Below are 27750 nucleotides of genomic sequence, written 5' to 3' on the forward strand. Positions count from 1 at the left end.
GGACGTTGCGGATCGGCTAAAAAACGCATCGAATTCGGCGATATCTGTTTACCAGCGCAACTCGAAATGAGTTAAAATGTGTGCAAAATATGAAAAGCCATAAATGGCATATGTGCCGTTTTCCATGGGAAAGTGTTAAGTGTGAAGTGTGTCCTATGAATCGAAAGAGGTCCATGTGTTTAAGATGTGTTGGCCGAAAATAAAAAGTGAAAAAGTCAGGGGGGCTTGGGTTGAAACATTAGCTGACTTGGATAAGAAACTCAATTGTTGCATAGGTAAGTTTTCAGTTAAAATATTATTAATATTAAACTCCCAGACAAAATCTGACAATCACTTTTTTATAAACTTAAACTTATAAACGTGGAAGGGTTAAGTATTAAGAATGGACATTTCCTGTCCATGCTCGTGTTTTTGGAAAAATACATCCAGAGATTTGGTAAGCGATACAAATTTGTGTGTATACTTTCCTTTTACTTTTTTTCTAGCAGTGAATTTTAACAGAAAAGATACACAGTGTTTTATAGAGGCTTTTATATTTTATAATTTCAAATTCATTATAAATGGGAATAAATAAAATCAAAAAGAGGTATTTTGCTCAAAGAATATCTTTACTGTGCTCTCAATTTGTATTTTAACTAAACACTATATTTAAACGATCATTTAGTTACCATACAACAGAAAAGGACCCCATTATCTGCTTTTAAATTGTTTTTAACAAAATTTCTTCATATCCATCTTCCACTTAATTGAGTTCAAAGGAAGCTCACAGGCTATTTGGACAAAAAGATGCGAACAGGAGAATTCAAGAAGGGCACAAGAAAATGGTTGAGATAAATCACAGACGAAAACCGCAGACATGCCTGCGCATCTCATCCGGGGAACATTTCTTGCGTCCCTATCTTTCCCCAGATTTTTCTCAGCGTTTTGAGTAATTCCGCGGAATAAACGACAAAGCAGCCGGACAGCCCCCCAACTCCTGGAAAAAAAAAAGATTCAGAAAAAATAAACCCGCTCCAGGTACGAAAACAACGGCAACGAGATCGGGCTGCGACAAATCTTGAGAGAGCAATAAACAACATGGTTGACAATCTTAAATCTTGCGACTTGCAGGCCATCCCACACAGATACAGATGCAGATACAGCTACATACAGATACGGATACACACAGATACGAATGCGAATGAATGTCGCAGCCATTATGGAACCCCTTGTTTTTGTTGCCCCCTTTGTGTTGTTTTTGTTGGCTCGCTTCTTTTCCAAACGACCAACACTATCGCAAACCCAATGCCAGTTTCAGATTCAGACCCAGTAAATGTTGCGGTCATTGCTATGCCGGAATGCAACAACAACAGCAGCGGAGCAGGGTTCAGGCCGCTTTAAAGGCTTGGCCTGTTCGGGCCCGATACGGCCCATGGGTAGGTAGAAAATGACAAGGCAATGGACTGCATAAGGAAAATCTTCAGTGAATATATTACAATGAAAATATAATATAACATTTTTCTTTTTTTTACAAAATAAGGGAAAAATTTAACATTTTATTTAGTTCCTTCAATGTTCAAAATACTTGCTTTAACTTTAAAATGTGTGTTTATTTTTCTTCCTTTTTTTGTAATATTTTTTTAGTTTATAAAAGTATCATAACAATTACAACAATATGTGAAGTGGTAGAAAATTTGCAACCAAATTCATAATAATTTTGAACTTTTATAATACAACATCTACAGATTTCAATTTCTATAAAATCTTCCTCTATTTCACTTGAAATTGTATTTGACCTACAAGCTTTTAAAGCTTTTAAAAATCAGTAATATTTTTCATCCAATTAGAAAAGTCTAAAATAGTTTTCGATAGATATAGCATTTTAGTGGGAATTCTAAAAAACTATATTTTTACCCACAAATGTTATGTTAATCTCCACTGTTAAACCGTTGACTTGGAGCCAGTTAGCGTTTGGCCTTTTGGCTTCGCGTCGAGTCTTTTGGCCGCTTGGCCTGTTTGTTGTTTGTCTCCTTTATAGCTTCTTCTCGTACCCTTTATCGCTATCTCCGATTGCAGTCGGATTTTTCCCTGCTTTTTATATATTTCTTTTTTACTTTGGGGTCACATTTTCGTGCTTTGCAGGTAAGAGGAGCAAACGAAAAGCCTTTTCTTTGGTGGTGGTCGTTGCCATTCGAGATTCGTTTGCGGATATCGTGTATCCGCCCGTTTTGGCTCCCCAGCCTTCCAGTTTTATGTTAACCTCTCGACGAGAACTAAGCCATCCAATAACTTGTAAAATAAGCACTAAGCCAACGCAAGGCCCGTAAATCATCTCTGAACTGGTTAACGACATTTTAAACACTCGGGAAATCAGTGCCCGACATAAAGATTCAATGAGCAGCCAAGACATAAAATCCACAGACAACAAGCTCGAACAGAACATAACAGGAGCGTTTGGCATTTGATGTTTATTTAATTTGCCGCAATTCATAACAATTTCGTTTACGACATTTTTACTACTCGACAAATGCCGTAAACAAAACAGAGCGTCGATTTGCTCGATGCCCTCCTCCTCCTCCTCCACCTCTCCTTTTTTTTTTTGGCCCAGGCACACGCTCAGGTTTTTATGGCCCGCTCATCGCTCGGTGTCCGTGGTCTTGACTCAACTCGAGTCGAGTCGAGTCGATTCAACTCAGCTCCTCGACAATTAAACGCCATCATCGAGTTGATTCGAAGGCGAAAGTGCAGTCAGCACCCCGGCGATTTACGGGCGTTTTATAGATCGTAAAAGCCGCTCTAACAGCCGGCCAGATGATTTTACGACGTGTCGAAATGCCACCAGGACGAGCTGTTTGCTGTTGCTGTTGCTGTTGCTGTTCCAGCACTTGTTCCGGGACCGCGACACCGATTTCGGGCCGGATTGGATTGGATCGCATCGGATGTGGTTCAAGTGCAGCGTCGTAAAAACTTCCTTCGTACTCCCGTGACTACTTGAAAGAGCCGTAAAAGGGCTATAAACAAAAGTGGCGCCCGAGGAGCCACCGCAAGTTGTCGGCCAGACTTATGTACATGTCGTTATCCGGGTGGATTGTGTAAGGGATTCGATTCTGATTTGATAAGGATAATTATGTCTGATCGCCATAAAAAGACAATCAAATCGAGGAGGCGGAAGGAGCATATGCCCAGTAATTGGTTCGTTAAAGTCGAGCAGTTTATGGGAAATAAATGAAGAGTGATTGTGCTTTAAATGGGATCAAAGGGTTTTTCAATGATCACGGTTATGTCAATAAAAATGTATGCCTAACAAAGAACCCAAAATAAAAATTTCGAACTCTATTTTGAATTAGGTTTAAGAGTTTTAAATCGTTTTTAGAATCCTTACTCGGAAATTTTAAGCAATATTTCGAAAACTTTTTCAAACATACATTTTTCAAGCAAGAAACTTTACTTAATTGAAAAATTACATGCATTAAAGTAATCTATAACATATGCATTCAAAAATAAATTAAGAACAGTGCCTTGACTAGTTTGCAGCATGTTTTTTAATCAGCAATATGGGTTTACGTTGCGATGTGGATCCTTATCAAAAGACCGAAAAAAAACGAGTGCACTTGTGGCTAATTGAAGTCTGCTAAAAACAACAAAGAGTACAATATGTATAGCTTATCCATATCGTGCGCGGTATCCATTATTAAGCCAGTTGAAGACGTGTTGATGTTGATGCACTGGGCCAGGGACCAGACATTTCAGGCATTTCAGACTTTCAGACAATGTAGAGCCAAAGACAGAGGGCCACGGACAATGAACAGCGAACAATTGAGCTAATGACGTGACTATGGATACTCGACGCACTGCCCGGTCATTTGGCAGAAGCAAAAAAAAAACCAGCTCCATTCCGATTTGAATGACCATTCCCATTCGCAAAAGTCCCTGTCTGGCCGTGCTTCATTGTTATCATTCGAAATGGCAACGGCCAAACTTATGCATCGAAAGTGTTGTTAAATTACGCCAAATTGCTTAATTTCAATAATGAAACGAACCGAGCGGACGGCAGCCACTCAATGAAATTATAAATTTTCGGCCCAAATGATATGCAAAGAGCACTGAAAAGGCGGACTGATCCGTGATCGTGACGTCTCCACCTTGTGTTTCTCATTCCGCGTCCGATTTCCAGTGTGTTTCTCCGATTCCAAAACAGAGACAAAAATTAAGTTATTTTTGGCAACCTAATTCTGTGATTTTTTTATCAATATACTTCTGTAAAACAACATTTTTCAAGCCTCAGAAATAAGTTATCAACCTTTTAGATAAGATAAACTAAAATATAAATGTGCTATGCAGTTTCGATCACCTTTGTTAATAAACTATTTTTTTTTTCTGTGTATATTTACTCGATCCCGTCCAGACGGCGTCCCGACAGTTCCAATTTAATGGGCCCATTGAATCGGTCGTTAATGTTGCCTTTTATTTGGCCTCTTATTCGGTCCACTGTGTTTGTGGCTTTATTTCCCTCTGTTTTAGTCTCTTTCTTTCGGTTATTGTTGCTGCAGACTTACTCAATTGTGTTATTGTTTATTTATGCGAGCTTAAGTAATGCGCTGCAATTTCAATTTCAAAAGATAATTTCAAATTTACTGTCAAATATTTTATTAGACGAATGCCTCTCCGCTGGGAAACTAATTTAGCTGGAGCTTTATTGGGCTTCTTTGTTTGTTTGCTCTTCTGTTTGTGTGCTTCCCAAAAAAAAACATTTTAACGTTTTTGTGTGTTTTGGGAAAGATAAAAGCAAAGCCGCAACGAAAAGTTTTTATAAAGTTTTTGGTATTATTTATGGGTTGGCTGTCGTGGGCGTATACGTAATATTTTATAATTTCCGAGTCGGGGGGCAGAAACTAGTTGAGCCGAACGACTTGTGATTTGACATGGCAGACACTTTAGATGACCCATTGATATCACTTAAGGGCGTCGAATGTCCACTTTATCAATTGCTATCTTTTGATAGCTTAAGAATGGGCGGTATTGGCAATAAAATAAAATTAGCCCAGATTTAGTTTGGATTGCAGAGATAAAAGCAATTGAAATTGGTAAATTGAACACAGATTTCTGTAAAAATACAATATAAATTACCAAGCACGAACAATTGAATTTTTGTAGCAAATATATATATTTTTATATATAAAAAAAACATATTTTATTAAGTTGTCAGGTAGGTTACATGAGAACCTTATAAAAATCTTTTTAAAGATGTATTATTTCGAACGAACTTGACTGAAACTCGTAAATTTAGTAAGTTTTTGACATGTTTAGAATATGAATTAGAATAATTTAGATAATAATAAAACTCATTTGATTTTATATGAATTATTCTATATTGATTTCAATTGAAAGTCGTTTTATGAACTAGAGATAAGACTTATATCTTCTAAAGCTTGCTATGACTGTAAACTTAAAATAATGACAAAGATTCATAGACAATTTAATACCAGCCAATCGAATCAATAAATATAGAAGTATTTAATAAGCGTTTTGATTTCCCAAGAGGAAAGACCTGCATATTTTCCTGTTTTGCCAATATAAGTCCCTAGTTTATCATTATAAAATATAGGCACTTTTGGCTGACGCCATCAGAGTCGTTTTACTAAGTGCAGAATCGGCGGCGCACGTCCTCCTCCGAGGGCCAGTGTCTACTGCATAGTGGTTCCTGCCAGATCGAGCCATTGCCCCGGCGGAGGCGTTCAACCCAGAGTGCTACATGGCATGGCAATTGCGACTGGACTGGTGACGTTTGTTGCCACTTTATCATGGCCGTGCATCATAATTTAGGCAGCCATTCCACCCACACATTGCCAGCGGCCAGCGGCCAACGGACAACTGCCAACTGCCAACAAAGAGATACTGACAGAGGTTGCAAATAATAAAATTCGTTGACATTCGGTGCGCTGACTAAGCAGCCAAAAGGCCGAGGACGTGTGCAAACCTGGCCAAGATGGCCCGTCGCGATAGCCACAAAACGCTGACCACGCCCACCCATCGGCCCACCAGCCCTCGGGCCCTGGGCCATTTCCTGCGACAACTTTTTGTGCTTAAACACTCGTATTAAGTATTAAGTATGAGCATATAATGGTTTTGTTTTCATTTTGCGACCCAAAAAATGTGAGCACTTTGCTCCGGCCCCCATTGATTAAGTGGATCGATTGGCCAGCAACTGGCCATCAGCTCTTGGCCCAAAACACTGAAATTAGTTGGCATTTTAACACGAACACCTGACACTCGACTCCGGCAAAAGCAGCAGCTTCCTTTCGTGATATGCAGCGGACTGAGTGGTGGGGGCTATAGTTTCTCTTTGGTCAAATGGATTATGTTACAATCGAAGAGGAGGGGAATGCGAGGCAGGGAGTACGTGGTCCACCATTATCGATGAAGCCTGACGCAGCAGCCACACAAAAACAAAACACTTTTAAAAAACTATACTGAGGATTCTGGTTCATTTATTAAGTCTCTATTATTTATATTAAATTCTTCGGCCGGGTAATAAACAGTAATGTGTATGAGGGGAGTTTTCAATGGGTATGATTACTCGAAGGATTTCGAAGTAGACCATTTTATAGACTATATAATCAAACTTCAGCTTTTTCAGTTTTAATAAATAAAATTTATAAAGAGTGGACTTATTGGGAATGTTCTTTAAAAATTTTATTAGTAGAGGATAATTATTGATTCATTTCCTAAATGGCTTTTATTTTGAAAGCATTATAAGGTGCACATATTTTAAAAATGTTGCTTTATAGGGCTCAAACATTTTTATAATTTTATCTTAAGTCTTTAAGATATCTAAAAAAAAAAAAATGTTGTTTTTGCAATTAAATTAAAACATTATGCTTATTACTTTATGAGAAAATACGTTGCGGCTTACACATAGATTTTTTAATAAATCCCAGTTTAATTAATGTGCTGTCAATTTTAAGATCTTTACTTGAACACATTTTATATAAATGATTTAAGCTACTCGCGTTTCTAAATATTTTTTTTACTTATTTCTTCCCGTGCATCACTGGGTTATTGATCGATAATTCCATTTAAGCAAATGTTCGCGCTGAGCACCAGAATTGTCCAAATTATATGTGTGTGGCCTGTGCATCGAGTATGAATTAAAAAAATGCCCAAGTTTCCTCAAAATCAACTCGATTGCAACTCTTTTTTCCGAAAAGCTGGTAATAACAGAGGCACCTGAGGGATCGGAAAGTTGGGGATCACTCCCGTGTGCGTTTGTCGCTGGTGGATGCCACCAACTCATCAGAACCCGGCCCATCTTCATCAACAAACCATACACTTCCCATGTGGATACCCAGCCTCATCCGTATGCACATGCACGTCCAGAAGATGTATTTTCACTTAAACGTTTTACTCGGCGAATAATGGCTTTAATGACTTTAATGGCGTTCGGATAATTTGGCCGCCGGGCAGCTGCCCGGACTTCAGCTCTGTCCGAGCTCTTTCGTAATTGACGAAAGTAGATGGCCGCCGGTGAGATGGGATGCACATGCACATCCAGGATGCCCATGCGAAATGTATATAATTTGTAATTGTTGTTCCTCTTTAAAATGCACTCGACTGCGGCTCGAATAATTACAATGAGCAGTTGCAAAGTGATCAAAAATGAAATGAATGCAATTACATCGAGTTTTCTCCGCAGGTTCATTAAAAAAGTTCAACGACGTGGATATGCCGTGAGCAGGATTTTCTCACGATTCGGTAGTGCATGTAAAATAGTGACTTTAACTGTTTTTTTTGTTTTATATGTATTTTATTTATCAAATAATTAGAACAAAATCGGGGTTTCATACATTTTTAGTATTTTATTGTAAGTGTTATAATATTAGCTTGTTTTAAATTAATTAATTGAGCTTAACATATTTTTGAAAAGATTTTAGTGATTTATACTTAGTTTTTCTTGTTAAAATACAATGAAGAATTTCATGTAAAGCAGAGCTCGTTACCTAAAGCCATTTATGTTCTTAAATCATAACAATAACTAAGCCAGAAGTTTTGGTATGCCATTGGTGGTTACTTTTGGATATTGGAATTTCTTTTGTTTAGTTTTGCCTCTAAGAACCAATTTTTTCAATAAAAATCGCAAATTCCCTATTATATTTAAGGTAATTATATTTTCGCAGTAGACAGCACCGGTGCACGTCATTCACCCGCCGCGATTGACCTTGAGACAACAAAAAAAAACCCATTGAAGTGGACGACGCTGTTCCTCGTAAATGGCAGTTCGTAAAAAAAGACATAAAGAATACAGGTATGGCCAAAAAAAGATACGAGTAACGTCGTCACACGGCTACACAAATCACAAATCAAAAGGTGCAGCATAAAAAATGACATTGGAAAAACAGATAATTAAGCAGCGAAGAAAGAGGGGCAAGTGGAAAACGGGATGTCTGACCTGAGATAGGAGGGGGTGGAAATGCTGCTGCCGAATGACAAGTCGCACATTTTCAAAGAAATTACCAAAAGAAATGGGAATAGACAAGAAAGAAAACATTGGAAAAAACACATAAATTTACCCGGACACAGCCATAAGCGGACCAGAATGGAGGAGTATCTGGAGAACAGCTGCCCGGGGGAATGGAGGAGCGTTGATGGAGGGCCGGGAAATGAAAGGAAAACGTTCCAAAATTAGTCAAACCGGGCGAGTCAATTAAATCGAATGGGATGCCCGGCAGACGGAATTTATTGGACCGCTTATGGCGGAGCTGCTACTTAAAAACGCATTTGCTCGCGGAAAATATCTTAATATTTGTTTACGAAAACATTCTGAAATGTCGTGTTGCAGAATTTATAAACATTCCCCCGGGCGGCGGCGGTCCCATGCGACTTTTAGTTAAAATTCCGAATGCATCGGCCGTCGAAAAAATGCTTTTATTATTTTAATTACCCATTTCGGACTCGGATGGCCCCGCAGCACTCAATATTAATTTCATAAAAATAACATTGCCTCCATTCCTGCTGCTTCTGTTCATTATTGTCTCTCTTCCAAACGTGTCTTTTGTTTGTTTTCCCGCCAGCTGGGTCCCAGCCGAAGCCCAGACCCAAAAAATCCAAAGTGTTTTCTCCACAAAAAAATAACTCCCAAAACACGCCAAACATTCGGAGGATAGATACGCATTTGTTCGACTTTCGATAAACATTTATTGGGCAATCCAATCACGGAACTCACGTCCCGGGGCCGTGACAGTTTCGTTAAAATGCTTTTTCTTTATCTGACTTATTTCTCTCTTTTCTGGTCTTATGCTGGCCCGGTCTTCGAGTTCCACAAGAATTATGTTTGCCTTATGAAAAAGAAATAAATAATCCATTTTTGTATGCGAATGGTATAGCTAAAGACTCGCAATGAAATCGAAACTTAATTCGAACAAATTGTGGAGTTATTCAATCAGTTGATATTGTTTTATAATTAAATAGGTGGGGGACATTTATTTCTGCGAAGCATAAACAATCTATTTACAATTTATTTTTTAAAAAATTACAAATTCTAAACGTAAGATTTCTAAAAAATGTTTGAAATACAAAGGTCTCAATATTAAAAAAAATGCATAATTACTAATATGTTTGAAAATACAATAAAACAATTGTTAATGTGTTAAAAATACAAGAAACAAAATTTTCTTTATAAAAAAGAATTATTATTTTTTATTATTTGGGTAACATTTACTTTCGTAAAGCATTAATAATTTATTTTAAGGAATTTGTCGTTAAGAATGTACCTTTTCTTAAGAATTTACCTCAACACAATATCAAAAAAGCATCATTTTTAATAAAAATACAACAGAACGATTTTTTAACATAAAAAAATATTATTAATGACAAAAACAACAAAATATTAAATCCAAAAAATCTGTCAAATAAGCAGCCTTAAAGGCGTTAGTGAGAATACAAATTTAATTTCATTGGAACATTTTTAACGGATAATAAAACATAATCATCTATTTTTATTGCTTAAAAATATAGTTGTATTTGTTGAAAAATTTAAAAAAGTGTTTTGAAATGTTTTGAAATCGATCTAACAAAACAGCTATCTTAATTGTTCAATAATGACACTATTCCATTTCCCCATAAAAATTTTCCTTGTGTCTTTTGTGTTTAAAATAAAGAAGGTTCAACATACGCAACCATCAAAACGGTGATTGGAGACCTAATCTTCTCTTTCTAGGGCAATTTGTCACCACAAGGCACTTGGCCACTAAAAATCATTTAAGGCGAAATAAAAATATTTTTTACGGCCGTTTTTATAGTTGTTGCAACAATCTAATAACAATCGAAATAATTATCCAAACAAGCGACGGCAAATGTCAAAGCAGAAGCCCAGAAAATACAAAATACGAATTCGAGCCCAAAGAAGAAGAAGAAGCGGCGGCGGAAGAACGCACTCAACGCCGAAAATGAGCCATAAAACCCCAGTGCGAAATGCTACCGCTCTCTAGGCCACGCCCCCTTCACACGGAAGCCATAACGGCAGAGCCAAAGTGCCGATAACTCAAAAAGAGAGAGAGGTCGTTGGAGAGCCACGTGGGTCAGAGAGGGATGCAGCAGGTCCTGTACTGGGTGAGCAAGCGAGAAGGCTGTGCGCACCATAATGGCTGCGCGATAAAAAGAGAGCGGCCAGAGCGAGATGGCAGTTTTACCCGCCGCCACGTGTCGCTCTCGCATTAAGACAAGTAAATCGGCCATTGAGCATAATCGATAACGCAGCTCTTCGTGAGAATGGCTTTTCTCACGCTCTCTCTCTCTGTCGACGTCGCTGTCGCTGCCTCTGTCGACGCCGTCCCCCATAACTGTCGTGGGTAATGGCCGTTTTAAGTGCGACTGAGATGGCCTCATAATCGTTTGCTGAATGTGGCTCAATTGTCTCACTTGCTGCTCTCTATTCGCGCTGAACTCTCTCTCTCTCTCTCTCTGTGTTTGCCCATGTTTGCTTATTAATTAGAATCGATTTAATTGCCCAGTGAAGTGACCATTTCGCTGCGTAAAAAAGTCCCTGGGAAAAGAAAAGCTCTCTTTTGGCCCGCTCTCCTTTGCACTTTTTTTTGCAAAGTGTGAGCGAGAGCGGGAGAGTATCCAAGGAAGAGCGCGCGCATCTTCCCATTTCGCATGGCTGTTAGAGGGGGACATAAAATGTGCCAGGCAGTTAAAATGTAGATTTAAGTAAGTGGAAACGAGATCGTTACGTTGGCGCATAAAAATAAAAATCATTGTGCTCGGGCACTGATTGAAAAAAAAACGAAACGGAAAAGAGAGCGCAAAGGCAACAGGCGAACTTCCACTCAACGGAGGAAAAGCGAGTGGAAAAGCGAGAGCAGCGAACATGTTGCGAGTGCTTTTCCATATCAATCAGGAATCACCTTAAACTTGTTTTTCCACCTCCTCTTTCTTCTCTCCAAATTCATCGCTTCTTGTTGCTCGCTGCTTTTTAAGATTCTTTTCATTTTCGTTTTATGGTTTTTATGGGTTTTATGCGGGTCTTTATGACTTTTATGGGGTTTAGTGCGTGCCAAAAACAGAGGAAAAAAACAACAGCCCCCCAGCAGCAACAATTTTAATTGAATAATGCCGGCGTCGGCGCTTTGCTGTTGTTGTAGCTTAAAGGCGTCGGTAATTAGCCAGAGATAAACATTTAATTGGCAAATTCAAAATTGGAAACTGCCACGAAGTTCACGCCGACTTGCCCATTTTCCAATTTCCCTGGCCATATGCATTCTAATTGGGTCAAAGAACTCAAAAATACTGTTGTTTTCTTCCGCGGCGCCACGCTTCTTGGGTGGCACTTTCTTGGGGGGCGGTTTCGGGTGGGTTTTAAAATAATGTAGTATCAAAAACATGTTTCTCCACCCACCATAGTTAATTGGTTTATTTATCGTGATAAAAATGTTGATTGAAAACATTTTTGGGAACTAACGAAAGACTTTTATTAAAAAATCGCAAATAATATTTTAAGACTATTAAAATCGAAATCAGAAATTACATATAAAATTTAAATTTAATTAATTAAAGCATTCTTTATTCTATTTTCATTTCTATCAGTTACCAGTACAGTTATCAGTGCGAGCATAAGGTTAAGAGTTTTAACCTAATCTTTGTTATGGTTTTCAGTAAAAACTAGTTATTTGGTATTTAAAAGGGCAACACTGCGTATGAGCGATTAGCTTGGACACTAGGTTTCACTTTACTTTGTATATATTATAAGCGAAGTACCGAAGTACCTTAGCCATACTGTTCCGCCCCATATTTAATACCCAACCTTATATGTATATCTTACCGAACGAAGGGAAACCCAACGAAATACCCGCTTATACAGTAAGTAATTATTGTTTGTGTGAGCCCGATTCCAATTATGCACTTGCAACTTTTGCGGTTGCGGAAAAGGTAAATTGATAAATTATAAAAAAGAAACTTAATAATATAAATAAGACGGAGCACAACCTGTCGCATTGACTCACAACTCTGGCGGTAATTGGTAAACTGGAGGCACTGGCCGCAGTTAATTGCCATTTTTAATATCCTGACCCTCTTTGCTGGTTGCTGGATTTTTTTTTTTGCAAGGGGAGGGAGAGCGATCGGGAAGTGAGTGTAAACACGACATGAAATGTTGCACGGCCACTTGGCCACCTCGAAGTGGCTCAGATGGACGGAGGCGACCCCCCGTGGCATGCTACTCCTTTCAGCTTTCCCTGCAAAGGATGGAATTTATGGTCGGGGCTGAGGGCTTGTGTAATTGCCACGCAATGCTGCATCCGTATCCGCACACGATTTTCAATTTACAAAAATTAAAAAAGAAAATATGAGACATAGGGCGGAGGAAAAACAAACAAGGTGCCATATCCTTTTGGCACGGCACGTCCATTTCACGGACACATGTGGATCGCCGGCGTGGAATGTCCTTTTAATGGACTCTGCACTCTCACACTGCACCGCATCCTTTCGCCGCGTGTGCCGCGCTGTTTGATTGTCGTGAATAGCTGGCTGCAGGATTGTTATCCTTTCCTTTCCTTTCCTCTCCGTTCCTTTCCGCCCTTTGTTCCATCAACGCAGATGTCATATATTTCCCGTCGTCCTGCCGAGCAATTATGGCATGCTAAAAGCACTCGGACAACAGCTGACCAGCTGGCAGATCCTTTACGGTTCGAATTCAGAAAGAAATTGAAGGGGAGTTTTTCCTTGACAATCAATTTTGTAGTTTCTAAAGAGTTTTTTTTATGTTAGTATCTTTGTCACTATAGTTTTGGTTTAGTTGTCTTTAGTTTAGCATCGTTCTATATTTAACTGTTGTTAGCTTAAAAGGCATAGTTTCATATTTAAATTTAATTTTTTACATATTCTCATAAAATCAACTACCATAACAACCTTTACGTTATATGTTTGCATGCATTGTTTGCTTGCACAATAAGTAATAGAATTTTTTTAATCTTACAATATATTACAACATCAACCAAGTAATGCTTAAGAAATACGACATTGTCCCAGCTTTGCCATATAAATATTCAAAGAGCAACCTAAAACGGCTCCAGAAGTTGTCTTGTAAAAAGAGGAGTAGAGCTTAATGGTTCCTTCAAACTGCCACGGATGATGCATGGTACAGTCAAGCCAAGAGGTCGAGAGTGGCTCTGGAGGACCAAGTGTCACTCGAACCCCCCGAAAAGCCCCAGAAGTCCATGGATCCACAGATGCGATGGCGCGGCGTCAAATGCGACGCTGAATTTATTACGGGGGACTTTATTTATGCGCTTATCGCGTTGCCAGTGCCGGCCTTAGCACGTTGTCAAGTGTTTATCTTGGCCTCGGACCCGGACCCGGGCCCGATCCCAACCCCATCCTCCATTCCGGGGCCCAAAACCAGATCCCCGGCCAGAGCGAAATGAAATACCAAAAAGCTTAAAATTGAATTTATGACTGCACCTAAATCATGCGTCGAAAAGACAACACAACTTACGAATATGCGAGTGTTTTCGGGCGCGAGAGTGTGTGTGTTTCTGAATGAGCCTGTCGCATGATTTAGGGCCGCCGAGTCGCAGTCGAGAAATTTAAATAATAAATATTCCATAGTTACACAAACGCACATACGCACAAAAGCCACAAAATGGAGGCCCAAGCCCAATTTCGATTCCAAAATCCAACCAATTCGTAAAATATTCAAAGCGAGCGCGACTAAATCAAAACGTTGTCGAAATAAAACGTTTGAAAATTGAATTTGGCTCGGGCGAAATTGAAAAGCATTTGTAACGGAAATGAAAATCGTTCGAGGGTGGAAACGAACAAAACTCGATTCACTCAGACTCTGAATTTAAATTAAGAAATTTATCTTCTCAATGGCCTTTGTCTGTGTGTGTGCGTCTTTGTTGTTGGCCCAATGTAATTTTTTTCGAACATCTCCCACCTTTTTTGGGACCATAAAACTAAATGAATTCAATTCCTTTGTTTTGGCAAGCGTTTTCGCTTCGAGTTCTAAGATTGCCATCGACCGAAACTTGATATTCAATACTTTGTTTGTTTTTTACTAAATTTTAAATTTATTTGCTCTGAAAACGAGTCTCAGTCTCATGAAGTTATTAAAATTAGCCTGCGAGATAAATTTAATCGCGCCGTTTTGCACCTCTTCTAACAATTTGTACTCGAGCGGAGAGCAACGATTTCGAGCGGTTTTGAAATGGCTTTTATGGCCGACTTCATGGCTAATAAAAATTTGCATTGTTCGGCCAGCAAATATCCAATTCAGCTGGTCGAAACCAGATCGGTTGTGGCCAAGTCCGACGCTTTCATAAATTAGCAAGCCAACTGCCACGGGAATTAGCATACGAAATTACGCTTCTTAAAGATAAATACCTTAAATTGGTTGTTATTTAGAAGTCCATAACATAAATTCGAAAAGCAAATAATGCCATTTGTCAATGGGATTACGAATTTGGGGCTGCAATATTTTCACAGTTTTATTGTTTTTTTGCCAATCTCAAATGAGTCGATTCAACAATTTGTCGTTAAAAATAATGAAATCATGTGTTAATGATTAAGTCTCTATTTTATGTGCTGTTTTTTTTTAGTGGGTTATGGTGTTCTGAGAAGTATTGTTTAAGTATTGGGTGAGTTTCGTTAGAAACCTAATAAGAATAAAAACTTATATATTTAACAATGTAAGTTTCGGGGAAACTCAAAGAAAAAATGTTCCTTTAATTTGCCAATTTGATAATTATGGGAAATAGGTACACAGAAATTTATATTATTGAAAAACAAATTAATTTAAGAAAATATACAATATATGTTATAGTTAAAGTGTTTTTAAAGCCTTGAAACATTTGAGTTTAATTTACTCTTTTTATAATCCATTAAAGAATCCCTGGTACTGATTTTATATGGGCTATGAAATTGTCTATGAATATACTTCAAAATGTTATTTTGGTTTACTTACGATAAGTCCTAAATCCTTTTGGGAAAATATCTCAAGTTTCTCCTTCGTCCATTTAACACTTTCCATTTAATTTTCAATTACAGAACACTCACAGAGCAGATGAATTGTCAAGCAGTCCGATTTCCACCCCAGGATATTGTATATTTCACAACTCTCGAGGACTGTTCTCCATTTTGGGCACATTAAAAATTCAGAACGCGTTGAGGTGAGTCCACATGTACACGAATAATATGTATGTTGCACATTATTTATGGGAGCTTCGGAGTTTCGGAGTCCGTAATCAAAACTGGGCTTCAGATGCTGGTGATATGTATGTGGAGCGGGGAAGTGTGTCAGTGGGCCGACGGAAGGGTCGCTGAAGGATATATTTGGGCCAGTTGGTCAAAAGGCCATGGCAATTTGTGCCATGTGTGTGCGACGTGTCCCTTTCGCCGCTCGAGTGGCACAAATGAAAGGGCCAAAACAGAGCGCAAAAAACCAGATACAGATACTGACCACCGGCCAATGACCGGACCTGGAGCCAAAAGGCCTGGATTCCTGCTCGAGCAGCTCATTTGCATTTTCAGGAGCGGAGACAGGGAAAGTGTTTCCAAATTGCCACTCCATGTCCTGCCTTTTTCTCTTTGTCAGTCGGTTTTTTTTTTTTTTTTAATTTCAGTTGCCAGTTGTTCTGTTGGTTTTTCTAATTAACGTAGGAATTTTCCATTTCGTAAGTTTCATTCTTTTTGGGTGTTATTTATCGTTTTTAATGGCGCCCGACCTTTTGACCTCTTCGCAGTTCGGGGGGTTCGGAAAGTTTCGTATATTGGTGGTTGAATTATGCCTAAACAGCGATAGTCATCTAATTAAATGAGTTATGGCGCCGGCATAACGCCGAGTTTCTCGCTTTCGGATAAGCGTTTGCCGCCTAATCCCGCCCCGGGGCCAAAACCCAAAACCAAACCAAATTCGTGGCCAGAGATAGTAAAATAGTCCGACTTGGGCTCAGGGGATTTATGAGCTCGCATTTTGCATAGTTTGAAATGGCACAGAGCCCGAACTTGGACACAATTCATTTTGCCGGCCACAAATCTCTCGTTTTGCGTTCGGCGGCCATGAATCATGACTAAAAGTGGGAGTGGATTTGGATAAAGCGGTTCTAAAAGTTTAAATTACAATGGGTGGGTGCATAACAAAAGTGTTAAAAAAATGATAGTCATTTATTCTTATTATTACTATTATTTTGCCATTTTAATTTGTTTGTAATGGCATTAGAAAATATTGATTTACAATTAAATTATTTTTATAAACTTTCGAAGGAAACTGAAATAAAAAGTACAAATTAAATATTAAAAAACTTAATGAAATTAGATTATTTTAATAAATACAATCGTTTAATAAAAAGGCAAACAAACGTTGGTATGAAAATATGTTAAATAAAGAAAACAAAACTTACAGGGTTTTCCTTACAAAAAAATGCCACAAGAAAGGACTTTGACGACGATTCTGATCCAGAATATATGGAGGATACACAAAATTTCCAAACTAAATAATTTTGAATTGAGGCAGATTTCGTAATATATTATAATTTGGCTATAAATGGTATTAATTTGTTAAATCAGAAAAGTTTCTTAGAACACAAAGGTGTCTCCAAAATGCATACTCCCAAAGTCAAGACTTTTAATAATAAGAAAAAATGCTGCCAATAAATATATATAAGTTTTCCACCGTACCTTCGAGTTTAACCCGTTAAATGCAAAGCCTCCTGCTGAACGGGAACGGTCAGAATCGGCCAGTTTCGGGTTGCCGTTGAATGGCATCGGAATTTATGCACATTTTATTGACCAGCACGGAGAGAAAAGAACGGAGCAGAGTTGAGAGTTGTTTGTTGGGCCAACAACATGTCCGAAAGTGTTTTATGACCGTTTGTGGGCGCTCGAGTGGCCATTTTGGGTCGATCTGGGGATCTGGGTGTCTGGGGACTCAGAGGGACATGCACTCCCACATGCACTCCCAGTATGCACTCGCTGGACTTGTCCGACAAGCACTTCTGGCCGAGAAGACGAGGGGCCCTGAATACAGATGAGCCTTTGGCCAGATGAGTGTTGTACTAAATACTAAACACCAGCCACTATTTGCAACTCCGTCGGCTCTGATTTATGGCTCATGAAAGGGGCTTTAAGCTAAGCCCGGCAATTGGAATTAGTTTAAGTCGCCGCCGGCGAGTCAACGACCTGCGACAAAGCGGTTCAAAGTCCAAAAGTCAATTATACGGATACCTAAAAATACAACGGCGGGCTGGAGTGGAAATCTCGTTAAAAGCCAATAACAGACGCCATCAAATGTGCATGAAAATTAAATGAAAACGGCTTGATGAGGCTGCCTGCGGGAGGAGAAAGTCGGAGAAGCCACGCGACCACTTGAACTTGGGCGGTAATATCAGTTCTTGTGTGCAGTAATTCGAACTGACCTCGGCAGATCCCATTGGAGGGCAAGTTCAATGGCATTCGGGTACACAACTGGGGATTCCAGGGGAGAGTGGGGATCAAAGGCCGCATCGAGATAAGAAATTTCCGATAAGTTTAATTTATTCGAAACCCACTGCCATCTGTTGCAAAGTGCGAGGGACCAACACTTATTTAATCAACACGATAGGCGTATGCTGAACACTAATTATAAATCCGATATAAAAATATTGAACATGGGGGCTTAATTTGAATGTGGCTAAAGGGAAAGTGGGTGAATGCATTTTCTAGTTTCATTTCATACGGGACTTAATAAGTGCTTTTAAATGTGTTATGGATGTGTATCAAAATGTTTAGCCTCTTTTTTAAATACTTTAAACATTAATCTTTATATTTATTTATATATTAAATCAAAAAAGTTTGATTTTTAGGCGTTTCTAGTGAAGGTGCCAAACCAAAGTCTACATAAACCTTTACTATTTTCCAAAATTAATTATAAGCATTGTACTCCTTTTCGTTATAAGCTTCGAATTAAGAAAATTATGCTTATAAAAAAACAACTACATTGTTTTATGTTATTTAAAAATGCTCAGCAATTTTAAGCTTACAAGAAACCTGTGCCCTCAACATCAAAAGAAATGTATGGTTTAGAGTTCAACCTATCAAATAAATTCAGTACTACCTTACACAGAACACTGAGCTGTCAGTTCACTCCCTGTCCTGAAATATACAACATTTATACACATCACACGGAAAGAAATGAATCGCATACTGGAGCAGGTGATCCACCAGAACGGAGCCATAGTGGATCGCATATTATCGGAGCACACTATAGGATATGTGGTCTCCGACAACATGGCGAATGCGGTGGCCGAAACGTCCTTCGACAACACCAGTGCCCAGGCGATCGTGAAGCACTTAAATGGACTCCTGGTGAGCACCTGCCAAAGTGTCGTCCGGGACATTGACCCGGCCAACAAGCTGTGCTTCATGCGCCTAGCCACTCGCAAGTTTGAGTACCTGGTGGCCCCCGAGGAGTACTTTACCATCACAGTCGTTCAGTGAGCGAAGAGGATACGATTAAGCAGTTACAAATCCAGAGTTCAGTCTTTGGCGCAGAATCTAATAATTTCCTGAAACTTTTAAGGAACAATCTCCTAGGATTGCTCAACATTTTAGGATTTTGTTTCTTAAAATAACTAGGCAAATTTAGCCTCCAGTATATAGCCAATTCTCCTGCCATCTCCGTAAAATGTAATAAAAACTTTAAATGCATTAAAAACAAAATATGGAATAAAAGGTGTTTTGTTTTTATACATTAATACTTTTAAACCTTATATATAAGGTACATCGGAAAAGCTTAAACAAACATAAAGAAAAACCAACTTTTGATTGGGAAATATAAAAAAAGTTATTTTCAATTTGATCGAGTGAAGCAACGATTAAAATATTTGTAAGTAACTGTCGCTCCAACCAGTTTAAGGAATCTATTTAACATTGTGATGAATAATTAAAAACAATTTAATTTAAATGCTTGGCACATTTTCTAAATATTTCTATATCTTGCTTAAAATTGTTAGTTCTATTTAATATTTTATTTGAATTCTGTGAATAATTTGTGAAACAACAATTAATTTGTGTACATGTCTTATTCATAAGTTTCGAAAAATTAAAATTGCTAATATACGTTAAATGCAAATGAGATAAGAGCAAAATGTCGATCAAAGTTGGTGGCCAAAAGAGTCTTTTGAATATGGGGTGGCCATGGTCTTGAACCCTTTTGAATGGCAAACAAACACAGGAAGAATGCTTAAATCAACAGGGCTGCCCGAAAATCCTTTATAATGCCCCGGCGACGTTCCGATCCCGATTATTTACGACATGGCTTCATCGGGCCGGGAATCTATGTATCTGTGAGAATGCGGCATCTAATGCGATAATTCAGGAGATTTACTTCTGTCAACATGACCATTTTGTCCGCCCGGTTTTCGGGGTGGAAATGTGGCCTTTGACCTTTTTCCTTTTGCTGCTTCCATCTTGCTGCCACAATGGAGGCTGCCTGCTATTTTAATTTAAAATGGCAGGACTCGTAACTCATTTTTACGACGCACCCTCCGGGCAGATGAATGTGTGCGAGTGTATCTTGTCCTATTTTTACAGATCCCTTGCAGGGGTTGCTCCTCGCCGGCTTCAATAACTTATCTGTATCTGCCCTTTTTACCCGATTTTCAACCCGGGCCCATAATCACCACGAGACGCTCCTGGGGTGCTTTGTACGCTGGCAGCTATCTTTAAGCAGTTTCCCATTGTCTGGCGTCGTTTTGTGGTGCTGGGTAAATATGAAATTGTACAAATTTGTACAGAAACTTGATTCAACTGGCTCTCGGCACAATGGGCCAACTTCGATGGTGGCAAGGTCGAGCGTTCTCCCCCCACCTCGGCTGTCAGAATTGCGCACTTCATTTGAGGCAGCGTGAAATGAAATTACTCCACGGTCCATTCCCAGTGACGACTTTATTCGTGCGAAATTATCAATGCCCGGGCGAATTCGAAACACTTTGAATTAAATTCAAATAAAACGTTTTCCAAGCCATCGTGAAGAGGATGTCCACGGCCACGGCCAACTCACTCGCAATTCATAATTAACATTTTATGGACTCGCCAGGCGGCTACCGTTCCCATCTGCCGGTGTTCACTGTACGGGTGTGCCAACACGCTCTATGAATTCAATTAAGTTGTGCCGCAAACCTGAAAGTGAAGTTGCAACACGACTCAGTCAATGAATGTGATGAATACTCAAGCGCAACATCTGATCTTTAATTATTTATTTATTTCGACTCATAACTACAACAAAATTGTTATTATTGTTAAGAGTTTAAGTCAATTAAATTCTATGTGTTTTGTTTTAGATTTTACATAAAGTTAACACACTAAAGGGAAAAATACTTGACTTTTTGAAAACTTTATTTTAAGTTAGACTGGCTTTTATCTCAAATTTTTTACTATAAATAATATAATATATTTATAACAAAAAATTTTAAAATAAAGACGTAAGACTTTATAAATTTTTATGTCTAAATTAAATAATAGCAAGCTAATATACTTTAAGAGCCAAAGTATGACTTTTTCCAGCAGATTTTAGCTGTTTGCAAACAATATATGACTTAAAAAGTATTTTATTTTATTAAAACAATTAAAATGTCTTATTGCATTTTCAAAATGAAGAAACTTTTAACTTTTTTATAATGTTAAATTAAAAATGTGGTTTTTTCCGGTGACATTGTTTTTTTACTCCTTTAACCTACACATTTAATAACATCAAAATGATTCAAATTAAAAAAATATCCGAGAAAGGTATTAAAGATTTTTGAAATATTTTAACGCCGACGGCTATCTGAGAGAAAAAAAGAGAGGCGCATGGAGAATCGAGGAGAATGAGCGCCTTGAAATACTCACTCAAACGAAAAGGCCAAGCCCATTTTCATGCTGGTGGTGGTGATGAAATGCTGGATTTTTTCTGGCTCGTTCAACCACCGCGCCACATTTCCAGTTTCGACTCGCAGCGGCGCAGACGTCGCTTGGTGGGGGCGGATGAGCGATTTCTTGTAAGAAGACCAAAACCTAAATTATTGTTGGACAACAAACAAGCAGAAAATAAGCAAAACAAAAAACAAAATCAAAAGTATCCCAAAATTTCTTAGTCAGTGCAAATATTAAGTAAATTAAGAAAAGCGAGATAAGAATTTTGTTTCAACCTTTTACATTGTTTGAAATTTAACGGATAAAAGGATGGAGTTTCAGATATTGTTCGGCAGATGGCAGCACTGTTTCGCGGGCGCCATCTATGGGTTCTGTCATCGCTAGTTTGAGAGCCACTTGGCAGTCCAGTTTAAGAGCCACTGTTACTCCTTTGAAGTTTATGTCTGTTACGTAACAGACATATGTTTAAATAAAATGTTACACTTAGAGGAAATGTCATAAATTATTTGTGCAACATTTGTATGGTTCTTTTTTAAGATTTTGCTTAGCTGTGAAGTTTGAAACCAATGATCCTCTGCATTTCCAGACCGATACATACATTTATACTAATGGGTTATTTAATTTAAAAATAAAGGTTGCATCACTACCTATTCTTCATCAGCATTGGCTGCCAAGTTAATCCAATCTCTTCGTTATATTTTGCCATCTGAAGTAAATTTTCCCAAAAGCCTGCGCTGGATTGCGGATAGTATATATTTTAAAGCCTCTGAGATCAGAAGATTATAGAATCCGAAATATACCCGTTTATTCACAATTTCAAAAATTTGGTTTCCATATTTATAAAAATCTGAATATAATATGAATAGCTTTTATAGCAAAAACTCGAAGTTAATTTTTAAATTCTTCGAACATTTTGCTTTAGGTGTAATATAGTATATTTTCCTTACATTATCTATATTCTTAACCCTTTTTTGTATTTTATTTCGAGTTTTAGTAAAGTCACTCAAGACTTAAAATACTAAAATAGAACCTTTATTTTTATCCTATCCACAAATTGCATTTTAAGATTCGACTGCTGGATAATATTTGAAAAAATTTAAATATTCAAGAGCTGTTACCAAAAAAGGACATTGAAAAAAGACCAATACAAAACGATATTTAATCTATCCCTTCTATATTTATCCTGTTAATATATATTAATATATCTTATAAAGCATTGAAGAATTTTTTGACTTTACCAATTCTTTTTAGTTTGTGATGCTCAACACATACGTTGCCTCCAAGGCATTTAATAAATAGATTGAAAAAAAACAGCTTAGAGTCATGGATAATATCTTCTATAAATTTGCTTCAGTTACCAACACTATTGTTTAAAATGTTTCGGGCAGCAGGTTACTTTATATATATAAGTCTACTAGCAAGTTTTCCAATTAAATTGGCCAATTTTAATACAGGCATTCCAGTGTTTTCTTTATATTGCCGCTATCCGCATATTCCCGCTCCGGTTTACGATCGACTTGCAACTGGTTAAGGGGTCAACGGAGCATATTGCCAATCAAAGACTTCAATTCAATTTCCCCGACTTGCCAGAGACGATAATGGCAATGGGCAATAAAGCCAAGTGCGGGTGTTGCAGCGCGAACGATTCCATTCAAAATCGGAGCAATCAAAGCATCAAGATGTCAGTAAACGCGGTTAAGACAACAAAATTACTTTGAGCATCGTTAGGGCCACGATTCCGGCTCAAAACTGGGGGATTTCAGGGGACGTTGAAGGGGAAAAACATGAAAATCATCTTTCGACGCAATGAGCTTTCGACATTCGCAGCATCCAGCCATCGCCATCCGGCTAAAACAGAACACCAATCGCAATCAGGGGAAGTGGGCGGAAGAGGGCTTCATACTTGGAGTTGTTGGCTTCGAGTTGCACATGTGATGGCCAGAAAAATAAGGAAACTAAAGGAAAAAGGCAAGCCATAACAGAGACAGCCAGCAAGTGCAGAGAAAGGAACCAAAGGAGGCAACGACTGCTTTTCATTCGGCTGCCGGCAGTGTCCATCCAGTTAGGAATCAACTGGTTTTCCTTACAGTATATCCTCACTGCTTCAGCAGTCTGTATTTCAAACTGAACCCAACATCAGAACTACATAAGTTTGCAAAGTGGTTTAAAGTATAAGTGCAAGAAGAACTCCAGAAGACCATTTGCAATTAAATTAATTTTTGGCCAATACATAACATATTTATGTAGCAACTATGAAACTAAGTCTTTCAAAACTTAATCGGAGGCAAATTAGAAAATATAAATATAAACACAAATATTTTATTTAAGCAAATAGCTCCTTTTGTGTACTTCAGTTCACAATACAGCTTCCCACAACGCAATAGAGCACCACCCACACCAAACTGAACTCTGCACCAACACAAAATTTTGCCCTCCATATCCGTGGATTCTACTTCATCTAAGCTGATGCAACACCGATACAGATACGATTTCATCGCTCCTCAGTCGAAGTTGCCGTCTCTTTCTCCGCTCGTGTTGCCGTCCCTGTCTCCGTCTCATTGTTCGTCTCGGTTCAGTTTGGTTTGGTTCCGTAAATTACACTTTTGATTTTTAGTGGCCGTAAAATAATCGTAAATGTCGTGGTTATTGCGACCGAAAGTGCCCATTTTGAGTGCTCCCCTTCCAGCGCTCCCCTCTAACTGATATTTTCGCTCAGTGCAGCTTGTCGATGTCGGTTGGGACGTGCTGCCACTGCACAAACAGCACGAATGCCCTCCAGTGCAGCCACGTCTTAAGAGCCAAAAAAAAAGCCAGATAAGTCTTTAGAGAAACGTGTTAAACTTAGTGGTTACTAATAAATGATACATGTGTATATATACTTAAATAAACATCATGCATGAGTTCCATTAAAAGTTTTTTTTATTTTACAAAGGATTTTAAAAATGTATGTTCACAACCAATTTTTATGTATTGTTTACTACTGATTCCTAAAAAACCTAACAATATTTTAAAACACAAAATAAATAACAAAAATTATTTAACGCATTGCAATTGGGCATTTAAACTAATGTTAATAGTCATTTAAAAAGTATTTCTATAGCAACCAAAATAACGCACCATGTTTTTAGAACCAACAACTATTTAAAGCTCGTGTTACTGCTAAAAAAGTGACTAAATTTGGGCCTTAACAAGTACAACATTTTTATACAGTCCCGCAAAACAATTACTAAATTCTCTCTAAAAATATTTCTGACGAAATGAAACATATGCTGCCACAAACTGAACGATAGATGATTCGTGTTATGTCCGTTTAATGTTCAAATAAATATTTTTTTTTGAAATCGATTGCGAAGGTTTGGTTCACTGGGTTTTTAGAACAGGACATTTTATTTGATCTATGACCGAATAAAACAGTATCCATTTAAGACCTTAATATATTACAATTTCATGAATTAAAATACATTAAAGGTACTCATTTAAATAAAAGCCGTCAAAGCTTTTCATAAGACTTAACAATTCTTAGTAACTGTTTTGATTTTCTTATTTACCTCATTTAAAACGCCATAGCTGGTGCCAAGATATCCAAATTGGCAGCACGGATTCACTCCGTGTTGCACCGCTCCCTCCGCCGGCACCACCCCTTTTTGGCCAACTCGCTAAGCAAGCTGCACTTGTTGTTTTTAATAAGTTTCTGGTTGTTGGCTGGTTGTTGTTGCTGCTGCTGTGGCTGGCTTTCTTCCTTTGATGTTTCGATTAAGTTCGGAGTTCGCGTTCGTTGCCGAACTGGTTGGTTGGGTCTCCTCAACCCCCTAATCACCCCTTTACGCCCCCCTTCCCTGAGAGGGAGCATTTTGGCTTAAGTTTATGGCCATTTCGTTCGTTTCACTGTCTCTGTTTCTGGCGCTGCTCCTCGTTGGCTTGATTTTCTTGAGCATTTCACCCATTTGCCATTTACCTTTGGTTTTGTTGGGCTTGTGCTGGAAATTTTCTCACATCGCCGCTCTGACGCAACTGGTTGCCCATTGGTCCGATCCCCTTCCCGCTGCCCGCTGCCCTCTGCCCAACTCACTATCCACCGCCCACCGCTCGCAAATTTCGAATTTGATTTTATTGTTATGATTTCAATTGTTTTCGCAACGTAAACACTGGAGATTTCCAGAGCAGACCATGTTGAGTTGTCGGTTAAATAATTTTCCATTTTTATTGCACTACGCCAGAGAGATTTTGCAATTAGCGCATAGTGTTCGAGTGACTCAGGCCAAGAGCCCCAGAATTAAAGAAACCGCAGGCTATGTTAATCAAATTCTCAAAGGAATAATCTATATCTTCAGACATGTTTCTTTTAGTTCTATAGGATTTAGTTTCTAGCAACAAGTTTATAATTTACAAAAAATTCTTTTATTTACCTTCCTTTATGTTGTGAAAACCTCGCATTTGAGAAATAAACGAGACAAAAATATTAAAAATAAAAATAATAAACAGTTTTGTTATAAATATTTGTATTTTAAAGTAAGACAATTAAATGATTGATACATATCAGTATCAGAAAAAATGACTATCATTCTGGATGTTTAGCATACATTTATCTAACCACTTAATTAGTAATATTATAGCCTAATCCCGGATTAATTTGCTCTCATTATTGTAAGCCAGCTTATTAGCATACACAGACAGTCGCCACAAACAAGTCACGCCAAACGCCCAATTTCACAAGAACAATTACAGTGAAGCAACGCCGAAGGTGATCATAATACCAATATGCTCTGGTAATCGTTTTGAGGCCAGACCCTCCCAGGACTCGGAACGAAGGTCGCCTTCCCGAAACTACAAAAAATAATAGATCGGCAAAGAAACCCAAAGTCAAAACCAAATCAATTCATAAATCATAAAAATATGTCATAAAAAATATTGCAGCCATAAATGGGAATGGGAATGGAAATGGTAATGCTGCCTTTCAACATGTCCTCGAGAGCGTAAAAAATGCCAAGGCGAACGATACTTTTTAGCTGACCTTAGGAGATTTGTTTTGACTCGTTGTTATCGCATCTCTCCGACGAGCCCAAAAAGGACACCCAGGTATTGTCTGACTATGCCAGCTCGATTATAGCCGGCCCGGTAATAAATCATAAAAATATGCCTCAGCCGCCCAAATCGGGAATGAGGAGAGAGGAGAGAAGAGAGGCATAGGCCTCGTTACACGGTGGATTCGTAAATCCCCTGTAAAATTGGTGGTGTCCCTCGGTAGGTACTATATATTCGGACCGATCGCGCCCTCGAGCATCTGATAACAAAACCACCGGCATGGCCAATGCCCAGACAAACAAAGGGCCAACAACTTTCTCTTTTGCGCCAGCCGATTCGGGCCGCATTCATCCTTGCCAAATATGAGAATTTTGATTTATTTGCCAAAAACATATTCCAGCGGTGGCCGTTTGTTGGGCTGTCAGTAAGAGGCGCCTGAAACTATTTCCATGTATCTGCATTTCTTCTTCTGAGTGTCTAATTGTATTTTTGAGATTAATTATTGAACATCCAATTCTCTGTAAGACATATATTTTATGTACGCAAGAATTGCCTTATTTAAAGATTGTTTATTAAACAACTGACTCACTTTCTTTAACTCTAATCCCCAGCACATTATCACTTGCCATTGGACCGAGATGACTTCATTTTCATGCCATATGCCTTTGGATGTCAGTGCTGTACTTGTGGTTCCACCCGCTCATCCTTAAGTTGCTGCCATGATTTACTACAAGCAGATGATTTAATATAACCGCACATACTATATGGATGTAGACACACACGCACACACCCGGCCGGAGTGCACTTCAGATGCATTCGACTTCGACTGCACTGGAAACTGGAACCCGTTCAACAGGCCCTGAATCGGAGGCAGACACAGTACACATGTTGCCAGTGAAGCGTCGATTTGGAGGAAAAACGGGACGACCGTTCAAGTTCCTCCATCTTGAAAACTGACGCCTCTAAGAAGCGGTTCCAAAAGATGAGATTTCTATTTGGATATGACATCACTAAGAACTAAGAAACATTTTAAGCTAGATACATTTTATACAAAGGCTTATAGCAAATTAAAGTTTATTTACTTAAAAGTGTCTTAAAATTTGAAACGATAATTTAAATATTATTATTACTGATTAAATAACCATTTATATTGCTTGGATACATGTTTTTTACATTACTTAAGTCAAGGCACATTGGTTACACCAATCCAAATTCAAAATCTTTTTTTTAACAAGTTTTTATGCAAAAAAAATGTAAAAAAAATGCTTTGTGTAATAAAATGTTTACAAGATATACAAAATTATTTTTTAAATTAAGTTGTTTTGTCAAAATCGTTGTATTCAAAGAACAAAATATGTAAACATACTA

At 38.3% G+C, this 27750-nt stretch overlaps 1 protein-coding gene and 1 long non-coding RNA gene across 2 annotated transcripts; both read left to right on the top strand.

The window, feature by feature from the left end:
* On the top strand, nucleotides 1-27750 carry LOC121467616. The gene is made up of 3 exons (XR_005977688.1): nucleotides 1-275; nucleotides 15520-15641; nucleotides 26994-27750. It is a non-coding gene; the product is annotated as an uncharacterized LOC121467616 (long non-coding RNA).
* On the top strand, nucleotides 18535-19162 carry LOC108135895 (dynein light chain roadblock-type 1). The gene has a single exon (XM_017256815.2). It carries the CDS (start codon nucleotides 18640-18642, stop codon nucleotides 18943-18945), a length of 306 nt encoding a protein of 101 aa, XP_017112304.1. The 5' UTR covers nucleotides 18535-18639; the 3' UTR covers nucleotides 18946-19162.

Source organism: Drosophila elegans, unplaced genomic scaffold (genome assembly GCF_018152505.1).
Source record: "Drosophila elegans isolate 14027-0461.03 unplaced genomic scaffold, ASM1815250v1 contig_476, whole genome shotgun sequence".
Classification (NCBI taxonomy): domain Eukaryota; kingdom Metazoa; phylum Arthropoda; class Insecta; order Diptera; family Drosophilidae; genus Drosophila; species Drosophila elegans.

What these genes read in the sequence shown, in the direction of transcription:
- LOC108135895 (XM_017256815.2), top strand. Translation starts at nt 18,640, where the DNA reads ATGAATCGCATACTGGAGCAGGTGATCCACCAGAACGGAGCCATAGTG.